Here is a 27,717-nt window from a genome sequence, read left to right as displayed (position 1 = left end):
CTCAGACACTGACTGCAGGTGGGGACTGGCAAATGTACAGAAGTCTATGCACGGAAAAAGAAGCCTCTGCCCACAACAGGGTGTACTCAATGCACATGTGCCGATTCACTGCAGTTTGGCGCAAGTGTGATATTTCCAGGATGTGTCATAAACGTCAATGAAGGAAAGATGGTGTGGGTTAGCGCTAAAACGACGGACACTTTCATCCTGAGTATACACCCCGCAGACACTTCAAGCCTCATTTGCATACAGAGACTTCTTTTTATAAGGTATGCTTCACTACCAGAGGCATAACTTGAAGCTCCTGGACCCCAAAGCAAAATCTATAACAGTGCCCCCATCCTACCACATACCATTTATAATATTGGTGTCTACTTATGCAGCTGAGGAGCTTTTGGGCCCCCTTAGGCTCCAGGGCCTGGGTGCGACTGCTTCCTCGGCACCCCCTATAGCTATGCCCCTTTGCACTATTGGGGACAAACAGACATAAATTTAGACAAGTCTTTACAAGATCTAGAGTGTGTGAGACCACTTTAGAGGAGTAAAAACTGATGATAGGTTCCTTTTAAGCCTTAGCAACATATAACATTGAATTGTAAAAGCTTTATTTACATTCTTTTTATTCTCCCAAATGTAGAATAGAGAGCGGTAATCATCCCTCTTAATGAATAATAGTATATACTATCGCTTATTTATGGAAAGTTGTGTGCAGAGGGCATCACAAAGTTGCCAATAGTAACCAGATTCCGACTTTCCTTTGTCTAGTGTATGTTAGAAAATGAAAGCTGTGAGCTGATTGGTGTTAAGGCTAACCCCCACATCCATATTTTTGCATTAGTTTATACTAATGTACCCCGTTATTTTCACTTGAGCTGCTATTTTTATGTTATGAACTCACATACATGAACTAAAAATGTATACATGTGATAAACGAGCAGGAAACTCATATCTTTTTTCTGTTGTGTCGTAAAGCCCTACGACTATGTATCGTATTGAACTACCCATTTATGAGCAATATAGGCTAAGGTAGACTGTAATCTTATTTACCTGTATCAGATATGTCTTACATAATTTGAAAAACTGGTTGCGTATTGTTAAGATAAAAACAGATAAGAACTAAAAATGGTTCTATTAAAAGCTTTATGTTGTGGGGTTTCTGTAATGTACTTTTTATGCCTTGCTCTGCTGCCTTTCAGAGGTCTCAGAATCTAACCCTTCAACATTTTAAAAATGTATGAATCTTGAGTGTCTAAGCGTTATTTACACATTATAGAATCTCTTATCTGTAACATTGTACATCTTAGGCTTCGTTCACATCTGCGCTAGGGCTCCGTTCCGACTGAGCTTTCCATCGGAATGGAGCCATCACAGACACAAACGGAAACCATAGTTTTCCGTTTCCATCACCATTGATTTCAATTTCTGTTTGTCTCCGTTGTGCAAGGGTTCCCTCGTTTTGACGGAATCAATACCGTAGTCGACTATGCTATTGATTCCGCTGAAACAACAGAACCCTTGCACAAAGGAGACAAACGAAAACCATTGGCACTGGATCCGTCACCATTGAAATCAATGGTGATGGAAACGGAAACCTATGGTTTCCGTTTGTGTCTGTGAGGGCTCCATTCCGACGGAAAGCTCCGCCGGAACGGAGCCCTAGCGCAGATGTGAACGAAGCCTTATATAAATATGTGGACAGGTGACCCATACCTATATCGGTCTACTATCTGGAATCAAGGAGAATTATCATTGGTGCTGCTTGAGGGCATGCTGTACCCTGGGTACATTTAACCGCCTACAAAAAATTTTTTTTTATTGAGTCCAGTTTCAATGAAGTAATCAAACAATACAGAAAAGGATTGTTCCATATTGTGCTCCTCAGGAAGTGGCTGAAAAACTGGACAATGAATAAACATCAATCTAATTGACCAGGAGAGGAAACAGAAAAACTCATGTGCAGCTGCAGTAGGAAGGAGTAGGGAGGATGTGCTGCTGCAGTAAATGGGAGTGGGGAGGATGCGCTGCTACAGTAAGTGGGACTGGGGTGGATGTGCTGCTGCAGTAGATGGGAGTGAGGAGGATGTGCTGCTGCAGTAGGTGGGAGTGGGGAGGATGTGCTGCTACAGTAGGTGGGAGTGGGGAGGATGTGCTGTTGCAGTAGGTGGGAGTGGGGAGGATGTACTCCTGCAGTAGGTGGGAGTGGGGAGCATGTGCTGCTGCAGAAGATGCGAGTTGGGAGGATGTGCTGATGCAGTAAGTTGGACTGGGGTGGATGTGCTGCTGCAGTAGATGGGAGTGAGGAGGATGTGCTGCTGCAGTAGGTGGGAGTGGGGAGGATGTGCTGCTGCAGTAGGTGGGTGTAAGGAGGATGTGCTGCTGCAGTAGGTGGGAGTGGGGAAGATGTGCTGCTGCAGTAAGTGGGAGTGGGGAGAATGTGCTGCTGCAGTAGGTGGGAGTGGGGAGGATGTGCTGCTACAGTAAGTGGGAGTGGGGAGAATATGCTGCTGCAGTAGGTGGGAGTGGGGAGGATGTGCTGCTGCATTAAGTGGGAGCGGGGAGGATGTGCTGCTGCAGTAGGTGGGAGTGGGCAGGATGTGCTGCTACAGTAAGTGGGAGTGGGGAGGATGTGCTGCTGCAGTATGTGGAAGTGGGGAAGATGTGCTGCTGCAGTAAGTGGGAGGGGGGAGGATGTGCTGCTGCAGTAGGTGGGAGTGGGGGGAATATGCTACTGCAGTAGGTGGGAGTAGGGAGGATGTGCTACTGCAGTAGGTGGGAGTGAGGAAGATGTGCTGCTGCAGTAAGAGGGAGTGGGGAGGATGTACTGCTGCAGTAGGTGGGAGTGGGGAGGATGGGCTGCTACAGTAAGTGGGACTGGGGTGGATGTGCTGCTGCAGTAGATGGGAGTGAGGAGGATGTGCTGCTGCAGTAGGTGGGAGTGGGGAGGATGTGCTGCTACAGTAGGTGGGAGTGGGGAGGATGTGCTGCTGCAGTAGGTGGGAGTGGGGAGGATGTACTCCTGCAGTAGGTGGGAGTGGGGAGCATGTGCTGCTGCAGAAGATGCGAGTTGGGAGGATGTGCTGCTGCAGTAAGTTGGACTGGGGTGGATGTGCTGCTGCAGTAGATGGGAGTGAGGAGGATGTGCTGCTGCAGTAGGTGGGAGTGGGGAGGATGTGCTGCTGCAGTAGGTGGGTGTAAGGAGGATGTGCTGCTGCAGTAGGTGGGAGTGGGGAAGATGTGCTGCTGCAGTAAGTGGGAGTGGGGAGAATGTGCTGCTGCAGTAGGTGGGAGTGGGGAGGATGTGCTGCTACAGTAAGTGGGAGTGGGGAGAATATGCTGCTGCAGTAGGTGGGAGTGGGGAGGATGTGCTGCTGCATTAAGTGGGAGCGGGGAGGATGTGCTGCTGCAGTAGGTGGGAGTGGGCAGGATGTGCTGCTACAGTAAGTGGGAGTGGGGAGAATGTGCTGCTGCAGTATGTGGAAGTGGGGAAGATGTGCTGCTGCAGTAAGTGGGAGGGGGGAGGATGTGCTGCTGCAGTAGGTGGGAGTGGGGGGAATATGCTACTGCAGTAGGTGGGAGTAGGGAGGATGTGCTGATGCAGTAGGTGGGAGTGAGGAAGATGTGCTGCTGCAGTAAGAGGGAGTGGGGAGGATGTACTGCTGCAGTAGGTGGGAGTGGGGAGGATGGGCTGCTACAGTAAGTGGGAGTGGGGAGGATGTGCTGCTGCAGTAGGTGGGAGTGGCGAGGATGTGCTGCTGCAGTAGGTGGGAATGAAGAGGATTTACTGGTGCAGGACTTTGGAGTGGGGAGGATGTGCTGCTGCAGTAAGTTGGAATGGAGAGGAGGATGTGCTGCTGCAGTAAGTTGGGGTAGGAAGGATGTATTGCTGCAGTAGATGTGAGCTCAAAGGGGCCAACATCACTAACTTGATGATGTCATTGGGGGCATGTGTTAGTGAGTTTCCTTTAGGGCACCAGTGCATGTGATGACATAGGGGTGGTGATGTCACAGAGGTGGAGACATCTAAATGGGCAGCATCAGTTATATTGCCTGAATTATTCTGTTTAAGACCTTAGCATGTGTGGTAATGTAACACGTGATGAAATCACATGTGGGGGGCATGGGAGGATGACATCACAAGAAGTGCAGATCCTATAAATTAACTGCTAGGGCCCAGAGGTGTGGTGCATCCCTTTCAAGGCCCCATAGCAGGTGATGACACCACAGGCAAGAAGTCAGAGACCAAAGAATTGGTGAAGTCACCACTGATGAGTTCATAGAGGGGTTGTCAGGGAGAGGCTGGCTAGTGGGTTTTCTTTAGTGCACCAGTGCATGTGGTTATGTCAGAAGGGTGTTGGTTTCACAAGGGTGGTGATGCAATAATGGCCACTGTCAGTGACATTGCCTGACAGGTCTTCTTTAAGGCCTCAGAATGAGTGCCAATGTCACAGGTGTGGGCCTAGTGGGCAGTGATATCGCACAGACTGCCAGCCTTACTTATTAACCGACAGGTGCCGCAGCTGTCAGAGAGCTGCTTAGGCTGTACCTGGAAGCAGGGTGACCCATGCTGAAGGTATGGTGCGCCCTGTTTAATGCTCCATAGTGGGTAAAAATGTCATATAAGAGAATTCACAAGGCCCGATGTTACTGCATTGGAGAGGTACCACTGGTGATGTCATAAGGGGGCTTATGTGGCATATAGGCTGATATTTCTCCTGTATAGCACCAGTGCATGTGGTGACATCACAGGGGTGATGATGTCATAGTGGGCAGTTAATGACATTGCCTGATGTGTCCTCTTTAAGCTCCCAGAATTCATGTAGACAGCACTGGTGATGATGTCATAGTTGGTGTTGTGTTGGAAAGTAACATTACATAGGATGACTTCCTTATAAATTATGTATCGGGACCCCCAGACACTGCGGCTGCACCCATGCAAGAGTTACATAGTTACATAGTTACATAGTTACATAGTTAGTACGGCTGAAAAAAGACACATGTCCATCAAGTCCAACCAAGGGAAGGGAAAAGGGAAGGAAAAATTTCTACACATAGGAGCTAATATTTTTTTGTTCTAGGAAATTATCTAACCCTTTTTTAAAGCCATCTACTGTCCCTGCTGTGACCAGCTCCTGCGGTAGGCTATTCCATAAATTCACCGTTCTTACTGTAAAGAAGCCTTGTCGCCTCTGCAGCTTGAACCTTTTTTTCTCCAGACGGAGGGAGTGCCCCCTTGTTTTTTGAGGGGGTTTTACAAGGAACAGGATATCACCATATTTTTTGTATGTGCCATTAATATATTAAAGCTTCACAGGAGGTGTAACACAGGGGCTGACATTAGTGTCTAGGTAACGTCACCACAGATGACCTAATCGAGGAGAGGGTTGCAAGAGACATGAGCTGTTGGTTCTCATGCATGGAACTAGTGTACGTGATGATGTCACAGGGTGATGGCATCAAAATGGGCAATATCAATGACATAGCTTGATATGTCTCCTCTAAAGCCCAGAAATGGTTGGTGACATCACAGTACTGTCCCTATAGATAAGATGCTGGGACCCACAGTCTTGGTGGCCGTACCTAGGTATAAGAGTTGCCCATACAGGAGGTGTACTACTTGTCCTTTGAGGTTCTTTTGAGAGTGATGACACTGTGGGTGCTGAAAGGGCTGACATCCCTACCTAGGTGGCGTCACCGCTGATTATGTCATTGGGTGTTTTAAGGGCCATGGGCTAGTAGATCCCCTGTATTGTACCAGTGTATGTAATGACATCACCGGGGTGATAGTGTCATAAAAGGCAATGTCAGTGACTCTGTCTGACAAGTCCCCTTAAAGGCCCAAGAAGAGGTGAAGATGTCACAGGCATGGTGCAGCACTTGCAGCTTCCACACAACCACGACGGCTGCACTGATAGAAGAGATGGGTGAAGATGCCATGTTGACATCACTGCCTTGGTGACTTCAGTGCTGCTTACACCATTCGGTGGGGTGGTTATGGACAATCTTATATTTACACTGTATGGATATTGTATGGTGCTATGAAATATATATAAACCAGGGGTTTTCTAAGTGAGACTAATCAATTTAGAAGAGTTTAAAAAATTTGATGCGGCTTGTTGAGCCCTACATTGGAAACCTATATCCATACATAAATTCTTTGGGGGCCCCAAAAGATTTGCTCTGTATCATGGACACCCTTAATTTGGTCCTGTCTGGCATTACTGAAGAAATTGCCAATGCAAGCTTCAGCAAGCAGAAATGTAATTCTCCAATCCTATTGTGAAAGACACTGGTCCTTGAACAAACATGTGGGCCATGTGGATGTGTCATGCTGTCAAATGGTAAAGAGAACCTTTTTGGTATCTGATCCAAAGTAAACATGGCAATGAATTCCCTTTCTCTTGTCTGTCTGTGGAGTTTGGAGTAGACGTCAGCCAACAACTGCCTCATTTCCCAGAACAGCTCCCCCAATGTACTCAATAAGAGCATTGTGATCCATCCCACAGAAGAGGCTCTACTCTAACAAGCTGACTGATGTAATGTAGTTAATCAGACTATAATAGACCCCTCCGATCCAGATACTGGTCCTAGATTAGAGATTCTTTATATTTATTATACAAACTTAACTGTATTTCACTGATATGGCTGAGACGTGTTAGAACGACCCTACATCATTTGCTTAAACAGATAAATGCATAGGGAATCCAGACATTTTTTATTTTGTATGTAAAACCTATAAGGGAAGGTCAAAACTCCTTTACTCCTGTACTAGCAGAAGATGTCTGCTAGTGTGATAAGAAGCTATGAAAATGTGAATTAAGAATATGTGCAGTTCCTGACCTGAGAAACTGATTGACAGTTGTCCTGAGTAAAGAATGTCCACTGTCTATTTTCTTGCTCATAATCCCAGCAAGAATTTAGTTGACTTTCATTCTCTTTTCATGGTAACCCATCTCCTTGGATGACAGGCCGGATAGTCTCCTGCAGAGAATTAAACATCCGGTTCGTTGAGGTGGCAACACCAATAGGCAAAGGGGATTGAGATGAATAAAGGAGATAACTCCTCTTAAAATCTCAGAAGGATTGATGCTAACTTGGAGTAGCAGGAAATATAACAGTAGCTTATTACTAACTGCTACCTTACGTAGACAAAGTTTTGACATGTCGATTGTACGTTCTCAGCCCTCACCTTTTGGATATCTCAAGAGAGAGAAACACATTGAGCATCATACGAAGGTCCCTAAAGAGAAGAAGATGTGCAGATGTATGTTACACAGTCAACCTTCTAATCAAAAAGATAACTATAGACATTCATGCAGAACAAAAGAAAACAGTTTAGAATATGGAACAAAAGAAACGGAAAAGTGTTGTGATCCAAAGAGTGTAAGATCTTCAAGGAAAGGAATCGCTCCCATTAACTCTGTGTCTGCTTCATCTTCTCAAGGCAGACCCACAGACAAGGAATTGAGGGTTCAAAGAACTCTTACAGTAGTCGAAGAATTAGAAGAACCAGTTTCTTCAGAGCTACAGATCTTAGAAACTGCTCAGCAGTTCTGTATAACATCCAAAGTCAAACCACAAGGTAAGGTGTTTTCCAGAATGCTTGTTATTTCACGTCTTTCCCTCACATACTACTATAAGCATGAGCCAAGCAACGGTTTATAGAGTAAGCATGCTGATGGTTATTTTTAGTGCAAGTTATATACTAAAATTGTATGTCTGTTTGAATTATTTTGGATTAGAGCTGTCACCTCTGAGCAATATTTGACCTAGTTTACACAACGGAAAATTCATGCTGATTCCAACGCGATTTCCACTTCAGAAGTAGCATGAATTTCACTTGTAAAAAGTCTCCTATTGCTATCAGTGCCAAACTGCCCCATTGGTTAGACTCTGTGGAATTTTCAGCAGGTGAATAAGTAAACCGCCTTGCCGAAACATTTCACTTCATGATGCAGCAAATTCCTCCTCATAAACAACATCAGGTAGCCACGAAGGGAATATCCCCAGTTAATGAATCTTGGCCAAATATACTTCAGATTTTTCCTCATGAAAAATCCGTCATGTGACATAGCCTTAGGTTAGGAAATTTGGAGTTTGTAAAATTTAATATCACTCAATTTATACTAAATACATGTTTATAAATAAAATGTAACACTAATTAAAAAGAAGAGTATAGTTTCAATCCTTAGCCTTAAAAGGCATATCCATAGGATATCTAATACATATCTGTTAGGTAATGCTCCCACCACTTGGACCCCCATCTATCGAGATAACAGGCATACCAGACTAAAAGGTATACCAATTGTTCTAATATAGTGTTTGGTGGGTATACATTTGGAACTCATGACTACTGCATGAATATTAATTTTGGTATCAAGTAAAAAAAACATACTCATCCTACCCGTGTCTATTGGTAAGAACACAACATATTTTGTGATATGTAAAACTGTTTTGGTGGCTGTTATACTGTATATCACAAGTACTACTAAATAGTATACTAAGTATATAGTTTAAAGGTCACATAAAGTAAAGGATTCTTTCTAAATACTACATCACAGATCCACTACTTATTATATTGATATTTTGCCCCCAACGTAGGGTATCAGAAGTACTTCTCTTTGCCTCTCCATAATGCTGGCTCTGAGTATAGGTAAGTCTAATTAAAGGGAAACCCTGATAATTATATAAGCCAAAATGATGACATCCTTGTTGAATAATAATAGAAAGTGGGCTTAAAAACCGCACATTGAAGATTTATAAACTCTTTAATTTTGATGTTAGTTAGGCTGCATTGCACATGACGTCCATTTGGCTTTTCCTAAACCTTTCCCATCCTAGCCACAGCTTAGTTTTATTTGATGCCTGTGTGTTACTCGCCTCTCCCTACTCTAGCGTTGGGACCCCGCTGGAGGGTGTAGAACTCGTCCCTTTAGCCATCGGATATCTCTGGTAGCCAAACAACCAGCCTTACCACTCCCAGCTGCAATGATTTCCTTTGGTCTGCAGCTGTGACTCTCTGCCTCCAACTGTGCCCTATTGCCATGGAGACTGACATATGTGGATGACATCAGGCCTGGTGACCTATTTAAAAAGGTATCAAGCTGACAGCCCTTGCCATTGAATTAAGGTACATTGCTAACTCCTGATTCCTGATCTTGATCTGGAATCTTGGTTTGTTTCTGGATTCCGTTCTCATCTTGCTCCCTTGTATTGTCGTGTTTTTGGTTGTTCTATTCCTGGTTTCGGCCTCTTGTCCATCCTCTAACCTCGTCCTCTGGCCTATCACATCCTGAACGTTCTCATGATGACGACAATTGGTCCTGGCCTTAACTACGCTTCAGCTACTCTCTCAGCGCCCTTGCCGCCAATCGGTGACCACTCTGGTACTGCGACCTGGGAATCCGACCCCAAATTAGCCAGCGCCATATTGATTGTGACTCTAAGGGTCCACTTGCCTCGTCAGAAACGTAAGAGAATACACTGGCCAAAAAAGCTGCTATGCCTTGTCCCTTGCTAGTGGACATCTACAAACTTGATGACCAGGTGTCCCAGCAAGGTTCCTGTCAGCGAGATATTATCCAAATACTTCAGGGAATTTCTACCCTCCTGGAAGCTCTACAACCAAGAGCCTCTTCCATGTCTGCAGCCTTTATGGTCCAGCATGTTGCTGTTCTGTCTGACTACACCACCAGTGCCATGCACCTCAGTGCATCAACCTGTCTACCATAAATTTTGAACTTTGTCCATAGCAGTTATACTTGGATAGAGTTAAAGTGACATAAGGGATTTCCTTGCTTGTGGGAGAGAATTTGGCTTGGGCATTTTGTTTGTCGAAACGCAATAATGTGATTCTGTCATCTTTGTCCACATTCTTAGTCACCTTTTGGAGAGTCTTGTAGAGCTTTGGCTCTGCCTTAAACAAGGTGTCTCTACAGTTGGTTAATATGCCATCAACTTTCGCACTCTGGCGTCGGAACTCCCCTGGAACAACAAAGCCCTGATTGCGGCCTTCTATGAGGAATTTTCGAACCATATAAAAGATAAACTGGCAGGTCGTGAACTTTCTCCTGAACTGGACGATTTGGCTTCACTAGCTACCAGAGTGGAAATTTGTTTACAGGAGACATCGCAGGAGAAACAATGTGGCCATTGCTTTCCACATCTGGCTCCAAATTTCTACAATCCTTCAGCCACAGTTCCAAAGAACCCATGCAGTTGGATCGTACTGCATTGTCATTTAAAGAAAGAACCTATCGGTTAACCCAAGGTCTACTGTGGACAGAAGGGTCATCTTTGTGTGAAATGTGCGGTACATCCTCCAAAGTCGAAATTCTCCTAGGCCTATATGGGCGTGGGGATGTCTACTTGGGGGGCGTCTTGCCCTCAAAATTGTCTCTAGAGACCTGTCAGCTTCAAGTCATGTCATTTTCTCCGATGTCTGGAATTCCACCCCAGACTGTTTGAAACCTCTTCTGCCTGGCCATGAACTTTCAAGATGCCGCGTGTACCTGTTATCACTGCCTGAGACTCAAGCCAGGTCTGCATGTAGATAACAGAATTTTAAAACGGTTTTATCTGGAAATCCCCTTCTCCTGTGGTGGCTGGGTTCATTTTTTGGGTAAAAAGAAGGATGGCTCTCTGGGGCCATATATTGACTATCTTGGAGAGAATAAGATCACAGTGAAAAACAGGTACCCACTTCCATTGATTTCTGAATTGTTTGGTCGTATCAAGGAAGAGGAAGTCGAGTGGAAAACTGCCATCAACACAACAAGATGGTCACTATTAATATTTAGTGATGCCATCCAGCCTCTGCAATGTCCCGGCAGTGTTTCAACAGTTTGCCAACAAACTATTTCAGATACTCTGTATCAGTATGAGTTAGTCTACCTTGACAGTATTCTCATCTATTCAAAGGATCTTAAGACCCACTGATTACATGTTTGTTCAGTTTTTCACCGACTTCATCAAAATTCACTTTATACTAAACTGGGGAATTGTGTCGAGAGACAGGAGCTTCCATTCCTTGACTACATCATCTCCGCAGGTTTTTTTTTAATAGACCTAGAGAAGGTGTCTGCGATTCCACTTTTGCCTCAAGGCTCTCCATAGATTCCTTTACTTAGTCAATTACTCCCGACAATTTATGCAAAACCCGAATCTGGCCAACTACTGCAGTTCAAGCCTTTGACAATCTTAAGTTCTGCTTCTCTTCTGCTCTGGTTCTCCACCATCCGGATCCTGACTGGCCGTTTCCTTTTTAGAAGTTGGTGCCAGCTCTATACGTTTGGGAGTAATTCTGTTATAGCAGTCGGAGAAAAATATGTACACTCCATGTAGTCTCTAATCCAAGAAGTTCTCTCCTGCTGAGAATTATGTTTCTGAAAGTGAAGCTTGCATGGAGGAATGACGACAGCTCTTGGAAGGTGCCATATTTCCTGTCACCAGCTTCACTGACCACAATAACCTGGAATTTCTTCAGTCTTGCGGCAGGTTTAATCCTCGTTGGGCACTTTTGCTCTCACTAATCGATTTTTTCCTTACATATCGGCTGGCTGAGAAAAATCGCAGAGGGATTGTCCTCTCCAGATCCCTTGATTCTTCTGATTTACTCCTTGAAGACCTGGCACACATCATTAACCCAAATTGCATCCTTGTCATGACTAAAGTGTCTCTTGAAAATTCACCAAGAGGACGGTCCTTGGTATCTCCTGCACTACTTACAAAGTGTTCACTTCTGAAAGGTCATCCAGGAATTAAACATACCTGTAAATTTCTCTCTTGCCTCTATTGGTGGCAAGGGTGGAGACAAGAACTCAAAGTTTGTTTCTTCCTGTACCATTTGTGCTCAGTTTAAGCCTTCCAGGCAGGCAAAGTCGGGCATTCATCAGCAATTGTCTCCTCCTACCAAACCTAGGACACAGATCTCAATGGATTTCATCACTGGTTTGCTACCAGCTCAAGGGTTTACAATCACAGGGACATATACACGTTGGCTATACACGTTGTGCCTCATGACGTACACACTATCCCTCCATGTTTCACTCACTTGCACCCCATTATCCATTTATTTCTATTGAGGCACTTCATTTATTACTGCCCCCTATATTTCACTTATAGTATTACACTTGCACACACACTATTCATTTATTATTTCTTACTACACATCCCATGCACCACACACCACTCCCCTCAAGACTAGTGGGAGTGGCTATTATTATTTAAAGCACCTGCTCGCCCTTTCATCAGCATTTCTGGCCTGGCTGTGTCCATTTGCAAGTATGGCCTTTGTCGGTGTTTTTGTATATGTCCCTGTGTTTTTATCGGTTCTGTTTGTGCATCAGGAACGTTCTGTTCCAGTTTAGGAGTTAGGGACTCGCAAGTCTGGGGATCCTTGTCGTGGATTGCGAGCTTGCGTCCTTTTGGCCAAAATGATTACCAATACCCCAGGTATTTTTCATTATTATGTATATTCGCTTCTCTTGGACACAGCCGGGTCTTTGATGCTGGGAGAGCATGGTGTGTTGTTGTTTGGCATAGCAAGCAGGGTAGCCCGCTCTATGAATTATCAAGGCGTCACAAATAGGCTTCTACCTGGCTATACACGTTGTGCCTCATGACGTACACACTATCCCTCCATGTTTCACTCACTTGCACCCCATTATCCATTTATTTCTATTGAGGCACTTCATTTATTACTGCCCCCTATATTTCACTTATAGTATTACACTTGCACACACACTATTCATTTATTATTTCTTACTACACATCCCATGCACCACACACCACTCCCCTCAAGACTAGTGGGAGTGGCTATTATTATTTAAAGCACCTGCTCGCCCTTTCATCAGCATTTCTGGCCTGGCTGTGTCCATTTGCAAGTATGGCCTTTGTCGGTGTTTTTGTATATGTCCCTGTGTTTTTATCGGTTCTGTTTGTGCATCAGGAACGTTCTGTTCCAGTTTAGGAGTTAGGGACTCGCAAGTCTGGGGATCCTTGTCGTGGATTGCGAGCTTGCGTCCTTTTGGCCAAAATGATTACCAATACCCCAGGTATTTTTCATTATTATGTATATTCGCTTCTCTTGGACACAGCCGGGTCTTTGATGCTGGGAGAGCATGGTGTGTTGTTGTTTGGCATAGCAAGCAGGGTAGCCCGCTCTATGAATTATCAAGGCGTCACAAATAGGCTTCTACCTGGCTATACACGTTGTGCCTCATGACGTACACACTATCCCTCCATGTTTCACTCACTTGCACCCCATTATCCATTTATTTCTATTGAGGCACTTCATTTATTACTGCCCCCTATATTTCACTTATAGTATTACACTTGCACACACACTATTCATTTATTATTTCTTACTACACATCCCATGCACCACACACCACTCCCCTCAAGACTAGTGGGAGTGGCTATTATTATTTAAAGCACCTGCTCGCCCTTTCATCAGCATTTCTGGCCTGGCTGTGTCCATTTGCAAGTATGGCCTTTGTCGGTGTTTTTGTATATGTCCCTGTGTTTTTATCGGTTCTGTTTGTGCATCAGGAACGTTCTGTTCCAGTTTAGGAGTTAGGGACTCGCAAGTCTGGGGATCCTTGTCGTGGATTGCGAGCTTGCGTCCTTTTGGCCAAAATGATTACCAATACCCCAGGTATTTTTCATTATTATGTATATTCGCTTCTCTTGGACACAGCCGGGTCTTTGATGCTGGGAGAGCATGGTGTGTTGTTGTTTGGCATAGCAAGCAGGGTAGCCCGCTCTATGAATTATCAAGGCGTCACAAATAGGCTTCTACCTGGCTATACACGTTGTGCCTCATGACGTACACACTATCCCTCCATGTTTCACTCACTTGCACCCCATTATCCATTTATTTCTATTGAGGCACTTCATTTATTACTGCCCCCTATATTTCACTTATAGTATTACACTTGCACACACACTATTCATTTATTATTTCTTACTACACATCCCATGCACCACACACCACTCCCCTCAAGACTAGTGGGAGTGGCTATTATTATTTAAAGCACCTGCTCGCCCTTTCATCAGCATTTCTGGCCTGGCTGTGTCCATTTGCAAGTATGGCCTTTGTCGGTGTTTTTGTATATGTCCCTGTGTTTTTATCGGTTCTGTTTGTGCATCAGGAACGTTCTGTTCCAGTTTAGGAGTTAGGGACTCGCAAGTCTGGGGATCCTTGTCGTGGATTGCGAGCTTGCGTCCTTTTGGCCAAAATGATTACCAATACCCCAGGTATTTTTCATTATTATGTATATTCGCTTCTCTTGGACACAGCCGGGTCTTTGATGCTGGGAGAGCATGGTGTGTTGTTGTTTGGCATAGCAAGCAGGGTAGCCCGCTCTATGAATTATCAAGGCGTCACAAATAGGCTTCTACCTGGCTATACACGTTGTGCCTCATGACGTACACACTATCCCTCCATGTTTCACTCACTTGCACCCCATTATCCATTTATTTCTATTGAGGCACTTCATTTATTACTGCCCCCTATATTTCACTTATAGTATTACACTTGCACACACACTATTCATTTATTATTTCTTACTACACATCCCATGCACCACACACCACTCCCCTCAAGACTAGTGGGAGTGGCTATTATTATTTAAAGCACCTGCTCGCCCTTTCATCAGCATTTCTGGCCTGGCTGTGTCCATTTGCAAGTATGGCCTTTGTCGGTGTTTTTGTATATGTCCCTGTGTTTTTATCGGTTCTGTTTGTGCATCAGGAACGTTCTGTTCCAGTTTAGGAGTTAGGGACTCGCAAGTCTGGGGATCCTTGTCGTGGATTGCGAGCTTGCGTCCTTTTGGCCAAAATGATTACCAATACCCCAGGTATTTTTCATTATTATGTATATTCGCTTCTCTTGGACACAGCCGGGTCTTTGATGCTGGGAGAGCATGGTGTGTTGTTGTTTGGCATAGCAAGCAGGGTAGCCCGCTCTATGAATTATCAAGGCGTCACAAATAGGCTTCTACCTGGCTATACACGTTGTGCCTCATGACGTACACACTATCCCTCCATGTTTCACTCACTTGCACCCCATTATCCATTTATTTCTATTGAGGCACTTCATTTATTACTGCCCCCTATATTTCACTTATAGTATTACACTTGCACACACACTATTCATTTATTATTTCTTACTACACATCCCATGCACCACACACCACTCCCCTCAAGACTAGTGGGAGTGGCTATTATTATTTAAAGCACCTGCTCGCCCTTTCATCAGCATTTCTGGCCTGGCTGTGTCCATTTGCAAGTATGGCCTTTGTCGGTGTTTTTTTGTATATGTCCCTGTGTTTTTATCGGTTCTGTTTGTGCATCAGGAACGTTCTGTTCCAGTTTAGGAGTTAGGGACTCGCAAGTCTGGGGATCCTTGTCGTGGATTGCGAGCTTGCGTCCTTTTGGCCAAAATGATTACCAATACCCCAGGTATTTTTCATTATTATGTATATTCGCTTCTCTTGGACACAGCCGGGTCTTTGATGCTGGGAGAGCATGGTGTGTTGTTGTTTGGCATAGCAAGCAGGGTAGCCCGCTCTATGAATTATCAAGGCGTCACAAATAGGCTTCTACCTGGCTATACACGTTGTGCCTCATGACGTACACACTATCCCTCCATGTTTCACTCACTTGCACCCCATTATCCATTTATTTCTATTGAGGCACTTCATTTATTACTGCCCCCTATATTTCACTTATAGTATTACACTTGCACACACACTATTCATTTATTATTTCTTACTACACATCCCATGCACCACACACCACTCCCCTCAAGACTAGTGGGAGTGGCTATTATTATTTAAAGCACCTGCTCGCCCTTTCATCAGCATTTCTGGCCTGGCTGTGTCCATTTGCAAGTATGGCCTTTGTCGGTGTTTTTGTATATGTCCCTGTGTTTTTATCGGTTCTGTTTGTGCATCAGGAACGTTCTGTTCCAGTTTAGGAGTTAGGGACTCGCAAGTCTGGGGATCCTTGTCGTGGATTGCGAGCTTGCGTCCTTTTGGCCAAAATGATTACCAATACCCCAGGTATTTTTCATTATTATGTATATTCGCTTCTCTTGGACACAGCCGGGTCTTTGATGCTGGGAGAGCATGGTGTGTTGTTGTTTGGCATAGCAAGCAGGGTAGCCCGCTCTATGAATTATCAAGGCGTCACAAATAGGCTTCTACCTGGCTATACACGTTGTGCCTCATGACGTACACACTATCCCTCCATGTTTCACTCACTTGCACCCCATTATCCATTTATTTCTATTGAGGCACTTCATTTATTACTGCCCCCTATATTTCACTTATAGTATTACACTTGCACACACACTATTCATTTATTATTTCTTACTACACATCCCATGCACCACACACCACTCCCCTCAAGACTAGTGGGAGTGGCTATTATTATTTAAAGCACCTGCTCGCCCTTTCATCAGCATTTCTGGCCTGGCTGTGTCCATTTGCAAGTATGGCCTTTGTCGGTGTTTTTGTATATGTCCCTGTGTTTTTATCGGTTCTGTTTGTGCATCAGGAACGTTCTGTTCCAGTTTAGGAGTTAGGGACTCGCAAGTCTGGGGATCCTTGTCGTGGATTGCGAGCTTGCGTCCTTTTGGCCAAAATGATTACCAATACCCCAGGTATTTTTCATTATTATGTATATTCGCTTCTCTTGGACACAGCCGGGTCTTTGATGCTGGGAGAGCATGGTGTGTTGTTGTTTGGCATAGCAAGCAGGGTAGCCCGCTCTATGAATTATCAAGGCGTCACAAATAGGCTTCTACCTGGCTATACACGTTGTGCCTCATGACGTACACACTATCCCTCCATGTTTCACTCACTTGCACCCCATTATCCATTTATTTCTATTGAGGCACTTCATTTATTACTGCCCCCTATATTTCACTTATAGTATTACACTTGCACACACACTATTCATTTATTATTTCTTACTACACATCCCATGCACCACACACCACTCCCCTCAAGACTAGTGGGAGTGGCTATTATTATTTAAAGCACCTGCTCGCCCTTTCATCAGCATTTCTGGCCTGGCTGTGTCCATTTGCAAGTATGGCCTTTGTCGGTGTTTTTGTATATGTCCCTGTGTTTTTATCGGTTCTGTTTGTGCATCAGGAACGTTCTGTTCCAGTTTAGGAGTTAGGGACTCGCAAGTCTGGGGATCCTTGTCGTGGATTGCGAGCTTGCGTCCTTTTGGCCAAAATGATTACCAATACCCCAGGTATTTTTCATTATTATGTATATTCGCTTCTCTTGGACACAGCCGGGTCTTTGATGCTGGGAGAGCATGGTGTGTTGTTGTTTGGCATAGCAAGCAGGGTAGCCCGCTCTATGAATTATCAAGGCGTCACAAATAGGCTTCTACCTGGCTATACACGTTGTGCCTCATGACGTACACACTATCCCTCCATGTTTCACTCACTTGCACCCCATTATCCATTTATTTCTATTGAGGCACTTCATTTATTACTGCCCCCTATATTTCACTTATAGTATTACACTTGCACACACACTATTCATTTATTATTTCTTACTACACATCCCATGCACCACACACTACTCCCCTCAAGACTAGTGGGAGTGGCTATTATTATTTAAAGCACCTGCTCGCCCTTTCATCAGCATTTCTGGCCTGGCTGTGTCCATTTGCAAGTATGGCCTTTGTCGGTGTTTTTGTATATGTCCCTGTGTTTTTATCGGTTCTGTTTGTGCATCAGGAACGTTCTGTTCCAGTTTAGGAGTTAGGGACTCGCAAGTCTGGGGATCCTTGTCGTGGATTGCGAGCTTGCGTCCTTTTGGCCAAAATGATTACCAATACCCCAGGTATTTTTCATTATTATGTATATTCGCTTCTCTTGGACACAGCCGGGTCTTTGATGCTGGGAGAGCATGGTGTGTTGTTGTTTGGCATAGCAAGCAGGGTAGCCCGCTCTATGAATTATCAAGGCGTCACAAATAGGCTTCTACCTGGCTATACACGTTGTGCCTCATGACGTACACACTATCCCTCCATGTTTCACTCACTTGCACCCCATTATCCATTTATTTCTATTGAGGCACTTCATTTATTACTGCCCCCTATATTTCACTTATAGTATTACACTTGCACACATACTATTCATTTATTATTTCTTACTACACATCCCATGCACCACACACTACTCCCCTCAAGACTAGTGGGAGTGGCTATTATTATTTAAAGCACCTGCTCGCCCTTTCATCAGCATTTCTGGCCTGGCTGTGTCCATTTGCAAGTATGGCCTTTGTCGGTGTTTTTGTATATGTCCCTGTGTTTTTATCGGTTCTGTTTGTGCATCAGGAACGTTCTGTTCCAGTTTAGGAGTTAGGGACTCGCAAGTCTGGGGATCCTTGTCGTGGATTGCGAGCTTGCGTCCTTTTGGCCAAAATGATTACCAATACCCCAGGTATTTTTCATTATTATGTATATTCGCTTCTCTTGGACACAGCCGGGTCTTTGATGCTGGGAGAGCATGGTGTGTTGTTGTTTGGCATAGCAAGCAGGGTAGCCCGCTCTATGAATTATCAAGGCGTCACAAATAGGCTTCTACCTGGCTATACACGTTGTGCCTCATGACGTACACACTATCCCTCCATGTTTCACTCACTTGCACCCCATTATCCATTTATTTCTATTGAGGCACTTCATTTATTACTGCCCCCTATATTTCACTTATAGTATTACACTTGCACACACACTATTCATTTATTATTTCTTACTACACATCCCATGCACCACACACCACTCCCCTCAAGACTAGTGGGAGTGGCTATTATTATTTAAAGCACCTGCTCGCCCTTTCATCAGCATTTCTGGCCTGGCTGTGTCCATTTGCAAGTATGGCCTTTGTCGGTGTTTTTTTTTCAAGGGTTTACAATCATCTGGGTGGTAGTGGGTAGAGTCTCCAAAATAACTGACTTGTGGCAAAGTTATGTTTTTTCCAAGTCACATTCTCTCTGATCATGGTGTGCAGTTAGTGTTGGAGAGCATTGTGTAAGGCCTTGAAGTTTTCCTTGGATTTCTCTTTTAGTTATTATCCTCAGAATAACAGGAGCCGATCAACCAGGTCCTGGAAAAATTTCTCTGTAGTAATGCCAATACCCATCAAGATAACTGGTCGGCGCTGTTACCATGCGCACAACTTGCTTATAACATGTGTCCGGCAAATCTCCCTTTGAAACCGTCTACAGTTGAGGTTTAATGATTCTACTTCCCCTCACAGTACAACCTCAGGTAACTGCAGTCATGGATGTAACAGAGGGCAATAGGAGCCTGCAATAGGAGCCTGCACCTTACAGAGGCAAAAGCAAAAAGATCTGCAGATAAAAATCAACACCTGGCTCCCTATATAGAATATCAGAATGAATGTGTCATCTTATAAACCCGCTCCACCCTTCATCAGACAATTTCGGGTACTCAGTTCAATTAAGTAACCTATCATCTAGAATTACCTCATTCTCTACAGATTCCCAACAGTTTCACCAGTTCTCGTCTCCAACCTATGATCATCAATAGGTTTTCTACAAAAATTAAGACCTCGTGCTTGCCTCCACCCTCAAATCCTCTGCTGGCTTTGAAGAAAAATGTATTCTGGACTGTTAGGCCCTGTTCACACTGAGTTTTTTTACAAGTTTATTTGACGCGGAAACCGCGCCAAAAAACTCCTCAAAAACCGGCCGAAAATGCCTCCCATTGATTTCAATGGGAGTTGGACGAGTTTTTTTTACCGCGAGTAAAAAAAACGCGTCGCGGTAAAAAGAAGCGTCATGACCCATCTTGAGGCGGGTTTCCGCCTCCAAAACCCCATTTCAATCAGTCAGAAAGAGGGAAAAAAAACCTCGACGAGTGTTTTGATGAGTTTTTGTCAAACCACTGTGCAAAAACGTACTGGAGCAGTTTTTGCAGGAGGAATTTTCCTCCTGCCAAAAACTCAGTGTGAACACAGCCTTAGAGAGTTCATGGAAAACCTGATTATTAAATCTACTCAAAGGGATACATTCCTGAAGAGAGGACTTGTATTCCAGAAGATGCTGTTCATGCTCTGCAACTTATTGAAGAATGTCACTCAAAATAACCCCAGAATTTCTCAGTGCCCATTGTGAAAAGTGCCCTAAGAAGCTAGGTATGTTACTCATCTTTTCCCGTTCCAGCAGCGGCTCCCAGCTGACGGCCATGGTGCTTCTCACTGCAGTGGCTGGCTGCCCCAGGTAGCCAAGCAATCAGTCTCATTGCTCCAGCAATGTTCTTAAGGGTGGATTCACACGAACGTGTATTGCGTCCGTGCGGGCCGCGTGGTTTTCACGCGCCACGCACGACCAATACAAGTCTATGGGGCAGTACAGACAGTCCGTGCTTTTTGCGCAGTGTTTGTCCGCTGCGCAAAAAGCGCGACATGGTCAATATCTCCGCGTATTTCGTATTTCGCGCATCACGCACCCATTGAAGTCAATGGGTGCGTGAAAACCACGCAGGTCGCACGGAAGCACTTCCGTGCGAACTGCCTGTTTCGCGCACCAGCTGTCAAAAGGATGAATGTAAACAGAAAAGCACCACGTGCTTTTCTGTTTACAAACATCCAAATGGCGTGTCATAATGATGGCGGCTGCGCGAAAATCACGCAGCCGCGCATCATATGATGCTGCCTCATGGAGCAGGCAAGTGGCTTTTGCGCAGGCAAAACACAGCGTGTTTTGCGTGCGCAAAAACGCCACGCACGTCCGAATCAGCCCTTAGTCTGTGGCCATGGCTCTCTGCATCCAGCCACCAACCGTGTCGCCATACAGACCTTATTTCTGAATGTTGACTACTGACCTTGATCTTAGAGCAAAGAAGGGGGGCTGGGTTCTTAGACTCCGCAGCTCAGATATGCCAGTGCCAAACTGATTGCGGCTCTAAGGGCCCACTTCCCTGGTAAAAAATAGTAGCACATTGGGGGTACATTTATTAATGTCAATTTTCCGGTCAGTGACGCGCCAGATTTTGGTGCATTTTAAATTCACTGCATTTATTAAATGTTTGTGACAAAACAAACACTGCTATGCGAAATGCGCGCATATGTAGAATATGGCCGTAGATTTATCATTGGCGTGGGGAAAGTTTTGTGATCCAAAATACTGCTCTAAAGTATATTACCTAATAGGTAGGTGGTGTAAAGTAGAGCAACGAGTCTAACATCCGCCAAATTTATCAAACAGGACACGTTATTGAAAATATTGGCTTATCTTCAGCCTTGCACCTCAAGCTTTAGCCTATCTTTCTGAAAGCCATTATTAATAAATCTGCCCCTATGTGTGTTATGGGAAAGAACAGAAAAGGGTGCAGTTTGACAAGAATGTGAAAATATGTGTTATGGTCATGGAGCCACTAGCTGCTACAATGCAGAAACCATACTGTTATACAGTAAATACATAGCACATTTGTCATATTTGACCAGTGTTATCCTTTAGCCCCAGAAAAAAATCTTAATGACAGATGATAGGGTGCAGTAATCAAGGGTCGTGAACTACACCAGAACTGATATAAGTATTTAGTATGTAGTGGTTTAGCCATGTTCATCCCTGGTTATGCTGAGATTCATAGCTATTTGTTAAGGTTTTGGTGAAAGTTTCAGCTTTATGGTCATGTATCGCGTTTCAACCTCAATGACTAAATACCTGTGAAATGTACTGAGCTGGTTCATGTCATATATTTTATCATTTTTGGCTGATCATATTCACAGTTCCCGGCACCTGTCTTATGGTAACGTTGAAGCTCAGATTTCAAACCACTTAAAGGCGTCTTTATTAACCCCTTCAGGACAAAGCTATTTTTTTAGTTTTCAGTTTCATTTTTCACTCCCCGCTTTCCAAGAGCCATAACTTTTTTATTTTTCCATCAATATGGTGGTGTGGGGGCTTATTTTTTGCGGGATGAGTTGTAGTTTCTTTTGGTACCATTTATAGTTCCATGTAATGTACTGGAAAATTGAAAAATAATTATTTGCGGGCTGAAGTTGGAAAAAGCTGCGATTCCTTAATTTATTTTTTTTGGGTTTCGTTTTTACGGCTTTCACCCTGCAGGAAAAACAACAACTTATCTTTATTCTGTGGCTCATACGATTAAAGTGATACCAAAATGATACAGTTTTTTTTATATTTTACTACTTTTATTGATAATAAACTTAACAGAGTCAGAGTGAAGGCAGACCTGGGGGCCTTCATTGGGCCCCTGGGCTGCTATAACAACCGTCCCCCCCATCTCACTGCGGGGGGGGGGGGTGATGAGCTGTTGGAGGGGCCACCCGCCCTCTTTTCAACACTTCAGATGCTGCGGTTGCAATTGATCACAGCATTTGAGGGGTTAAACAGCCAGGAACAGCGCGATCGCTGCTCCCGGCTGTTACCCAGAACGCTCTCCTTCTTCCTGCAGTCCGGCCTCCTGGAATGACGTTTCACAGGCTGCAGCGTTACATGGCCTACAACATCATTGTAAGAGGCCGGACTACGCGCAGAGAAGTGGGAGGGGGTAAGAATTGACGGTTTATTTTAGTTTTTTCAAGCGCTACTTTTTGCAGCGGAAATTCTGTTAGAACAACCACACCACAACGTGGTGTGCTTTTTCGGACTGAATGTACTGTGGGTTCCAGGTCGGATACACTGCACAGTTTTTACGCAACGTATCCGACCCCTCGAAACCCAGCCTAAAAGCGAGAATGAATAGTTCTATAAGCATAATATCAGAGTTGACTTTGCTCAGAGACAACACAGTCCGCAGATCTCATCTTAGGCCTCATGCACACGAACGTGCTTTTGCGGCCGCAATCCCCCCGAAAATCCAAGGGAGAATTGCGGCCCCATTCATTTCTATGGGCCCATGCACACGACCGTGGTTTCCACGGTCCGTGCATGGCCCTGGACCGCAGAAAGAACGAACATGTCTTATTACGGCCGTGTTCTGCTCATAGAAAATTATGGACGTGGCTATGTGCATGGCCCGCGACTTGCGGGCGGCTCTCGGGTGACACTCCGCGGCCGGCCAACACGAAAATCACGGTCGTGTGCATGAGGCCTTAATTAACGTCTCTAAGATGAAGTGGACCTGTGTGCATTACTGCTGTGCCACAACCTAATTTGCAGCAGCTACAGGTTGCCATTCTGTCTGCGTGGTACATGCCACAATATATTTGGGCCATTCTCTATGAGGGTGTAATCACAAAATTGTGGCAAATCGTGTTAAAAACGCATGCATTTTTTTTCAGTGTGGCTTTCGGCCATGCAGCAAAAAACGCGGCAAAATTGCACTGTGTGAATACACCCAGATACTGGTCTCCCACTAGGTTGTCAGGGACATGCTAGAAGTTCTAGTATTAAAACAGGTGGAGTGCCACAGGTTGAAAACCACTGATCAAGGGGTGTGAGTTCACCTAAAAACAGGTTGGGGCCAATAGCTATAAAATATAAAAATAAACCACTTGGTAATATACCACAAATTCCCATTTTGCCTCATCAGTCCTGTTTCAGTCCTGTTTCAGTCATGGGTCCCAAGTTTTTTAAACCCCTTTGCGCTAAAGGACGTTCTATTACATCGTAATTGTGGTCACCTGATATCATTAGGACGTAATAGTACGAATCCTGGTGTTTTTTTGAGGCCCTGAAGCTCTGATCCAGGCTGTTTAAGAACTTTTAGGGTATGTGCACACACACTAATTAATTGACGGACGTATTTCGACCGCAAGTACCGGACCGAACACAGTGCAGGGAGCCGGGCTCCTAGCATCATACTTATGTACGATGCTAGGAGTCCCTGCCTCGCGTTTTTTTAACAACTCGCGTTTTTCGCATTGTTTTTTACAGCCGTTTTTGGAGCTGTTTCTCAATGGAGTCAATGAAAAACGCCTCCAAAAAGTCCCAAGAAGTGTCCTGCACTTTTTTTGACGAGCCGTTATTTTACGCACCGTATTTTGACAGCGACGCGTAAAATAAAGGCTCGTGGGAACAGAACATCATAATTCCCATTGAAAGCAATGGGCAGATGTTTGTAGGCATATTAAGGGCGTTTTTTGAGGCGTAATTCGATGCGTAAAACGCCTGAATTACGTCTGAAACCACTGCGTGTGAACATACCCTAATAGTGTAACGCTGACAGGCAGTAATGCTTTGCAATATTTTATGTAGGGTGACACATAAAACTATACATATTGCCGCAAACCAGGAGAATAAAATTAGCTTATTATTTATGTGATGGTAAACAGCATAAAAAAACAATGGCAGTATTGCTGTTATTTTTTTCATTCCCGACCATAAAAATAAATAAATGTTGTCAATAAATTATATGTACTATGAAATGCTGCTAATAAAAACTTCAACTCATCCTGCAAAAAACAAGCCATCATACAGCTACATCCAGAGGCGTAGCTAGGTTCTCCAGCACCCGGGGCAAAGATTCAGTTTGGCACCCCCCCCCCCCCAACCTCTTTCCCGACATCTCCTTCCCCCTCGCCGTGTTTGTTTTCTCTACCAATCGACGTGTCATTTCTTTTTATGTAACGCGAGCATAAAATTATTTGTACATTTCACAAGCAATATGGTTCTATACACAACACCAGAACCAAGCTCAATACGTATATACAGCAGCAGCACAAATACAGCTCAATTTAGTGCAACCCCTGCCGTATAGGTGTGTACGGCGTAAAACTACAGCTCCCAGCATAGCCCGAACAATGGTAAGGATATGCTGGGAGATGCCGTTTCACAAAAATAAATCCTATCATAATCACACCACCCATCATCTCGCTGCAGATCATACAGTGACTACAGTGCTGATTAGAGGCAGAATAAACATTTACATTAGGTGACTCACCGGTGACGTCTCAGATTCTAGTTCTTTTTCTCCATCCGGTCCAGACCTCTATGATGACTTCTCCCGGTCACAGCCCATTTCTGCAGTTTGCCGCTCAGATGTCTTCAGCTTCTCACTTTACCAACATTTCTACACCTATAAATAAAGATAAAGTTATCATTATACCACACACTACGCCCCTAAATATAATAGCACCATACACTGCACCTCTAATTATAATAGCACCATACACCGTGTCCCCCACACACACACTGTGCCCCCTATAGATAGTGCCTGCCATAGAGCCCCCTGTAGATAGTGCCTGCCATAGAGCCCCTGTAGATAGTGCCCCCATATAGCCCACCCCTGTATATAGTGTCCCACAAATAACTCCCCCTATAGTGCTCTACAGATAGCCCACCCCTGTATATAGCCCCCTGTAGATATAGCCCACACCTGTATATAGAGTTCTACAGATAGCCCAACCATGTATGTAGCCCCCCTGTAGATATAGCCCACCCCTGTATATAGTGCTCCACATATAGTCCACCCCTGTATATAGTGTTTCACAGATAGCCCACCCCTGTATATAGCCCCCCCCCTTGTACATATAGTCCACCCCTGTATATAGTGCTCCACTAGATAGTCCACCCCTGTATATAGTGCTCCACAGATAGCCCACCCCTGTATATACTATATACAAGGGTGGGCTATCTGTGGAGCACTATATACAGGGGTGGACTATATGTACAAGGGGGCTATATACAGGGGTGGGCTTTCTGTGGAGCACTATAGGGGGGAGCTATTTGTGGGATACTATATACAGGGGTGGGCTATATCTACAGGGGGACTATATACAGGGGTGGGCTATATCTACAGGGGGACTATATCTACAGGGGGACTATATACAGGGGTGGGCTATCTACAGGGGGACCATATCTACAGTGGGACCATATCTACAGGGGGACCATATCTACAGGGGGACTATATCTACAGGGCTGGGCTATATCTACAGGGCTGGGCTATATCTACAGGGCTAGGCTATATCTACAGGGCTGGGCTATATCTACAGGGCTGGGCTATATCTACAGGGCTGGGCTATACACAGGGGGGCTATATATACAGGGGTGGGCTATACAGAGGGGGCTATATCTACAGAGGGGGGCTATACACAGGGGGCTATATCTACAGGGGTGGGCTATATACAGGGGTGGGCTATAAACAGGGGGCTATATCTACAGGGCTGGGCTATATACAGGGCGACTATATCTACAGGGGGGGCTATATACTGGGGTGGGCTATCTATGGAGCACCATATACAGGGGTGGGCTATATCTATAGGAGGCTATATACTATATAGCCCACCCCTGTATATGGTGCTCTATAGACAGCCCACTCCAGTATATAGCCCCCCTGTAGATATAGTCCCCCTGTATATAGCCCAGCCCTGTAGATATAGTCCCCCTGTAGATATAGTCCCCCTGTATATAGCCCAGCAGATATAGTCCCCCTGTATATAGCCCAGCCCTGTAGATATAGTCCCCCTGTATATAGCCCAGCCCTGTAGATATAGTCCCCCTGTATATAGCCCAGCAGATATAGTCCCCCTGTATATAGCCCAGCCCTGTAGATATAGTCCCCCTGTAGATAGACACCCCCCGTAGATAAAGTCCCCCGTGTAGACAAAGTCCCCCGTGTAGACAAAGTCCCCCCCCCCCCCCGCAGATACAGCCACATGTCTATTGCAATTTAAAAAAAATAATAAAAATTCAAACTCACCTTATTCCCGCTCCCACGCCGTCCGGCAGCCATGGAGACCTGCTCTCTTCTGCGCAGGTCTCCAGGGGGTTGAACGCAGCGTCTATGAAAGGCGCTGATTGGCTGGGCTATATACAGGGGAACGTGCCCGGTCATTCATTGCTTCTAATTGTACCGGTGTCCTTGCGACACAGGTACAATTATAGTGCAGGAGGAGGGGCACATGCGCCCGGGGCACGTGCCCTGCTTGCCCCCCCCCCCCTAGCTACGCCCCTGGCTACATCGATGGTAAAATAGAAAAGTTATGTCTCTTAAAATGCAGCGATGGAATAATGAAATAAAATGCTCGGTCCTGAAAGTCCAGTACAGGGAAATTCTGAAAATGTAGAAGTCAGAGCAACATGAAAAAAACAAAAATAAAAACCTAACCCCAAAAACTATTGTATCTAAGAATGGGCTTAAAACCAAACGTTTACTTTATTTAGCACAAACCTACATGCAGGGGTGTAGCTGAGTGGAGGACTGGCGGGACACTTGGGGGAAGGGGGGGATACTTTGCCTTCGGGTAGTAAATTAATTATTTTTGATTATGGAAAAAATTGTAATGTATTATTATTATTATTATTATTATTATTACTTCGCTATATCATTGCTTTTCTTTTATTAAACAATGTTCGTTTTCGTTACTATAGTGGAACATAAAATTATACATATCCATAAAGATTAAGGCCTCATGCACACGACCGTAGCCATGTGCAAGGCCGTGATTTCCGGATCGGCCGGCCACGGAGTGACAGCCGCGAGCCGCCCGCATATCGCGTGCCGTGCACATGGCCTCGGCCATTATTTTCAATGACCCCGGAAACACGGCTGTTATAAGGCTTGCCCGTTCTTTCTGCGGTCCGGGCTCTGGGGCCATGCACGGACCGTGAAAACCACGTGTGCATGGCCCCATAGATATGAATGGGGCCGCAATTCTCCCATGGATTTTTGGGGGAATTGCGGCCGCAAAAGCACGTTCTTGTGCATGGGGCCTAAGGAGAAATTCTTATCATTTTAAAAATATATATGTATTCT

General features: G+C 44.8%; 1 protein-coding gene across 1 annotated transcript in view; it reads left to right on the top strand.

Moving 5' to 3' along the window:
• Window positions 1-7,158: 7,158 nt before the first annotated feature.
• The window catches only part of LOC142760927 (phospholipid scramblase family member 5-like), a 39,629-nt gene continuing 19,070 nt past the window's right edge, over window positions 7,159-27,717 (top strand). The window contains exon 1 of the mRNA XM_075864104.1: window positions 7,159-7,579. Within this exon, the coding sequence (XP_075720219.1) occupies window positions 7,159-7,579 (421 nt within the window). The remainder of the gene's footprint in view (window positions 7,580-27,717) is intronic.

This window comes from Rhinoderma darwinii, chromosome 4 (assembly GCF_050947455.1).
Source record: "Rhinoderma darwinii isolate aRhiDar2 chromosome 4, aRhiDar2.hap1, whole genome shotgun sequence".
NCBI classification, from domain to species: domain Eukaryota; kingdom Metazoa; phylum Chordata; class Amphibia; order Anura; family Rhinodermatidae; genus Rhinoderma; species Rhinoderma darwinii.
The sequence above is the reverse complement of the archived record's forward strand: the minus strand, read 5'-3'. Positions and strand labels throughout refer to the sequence as shown.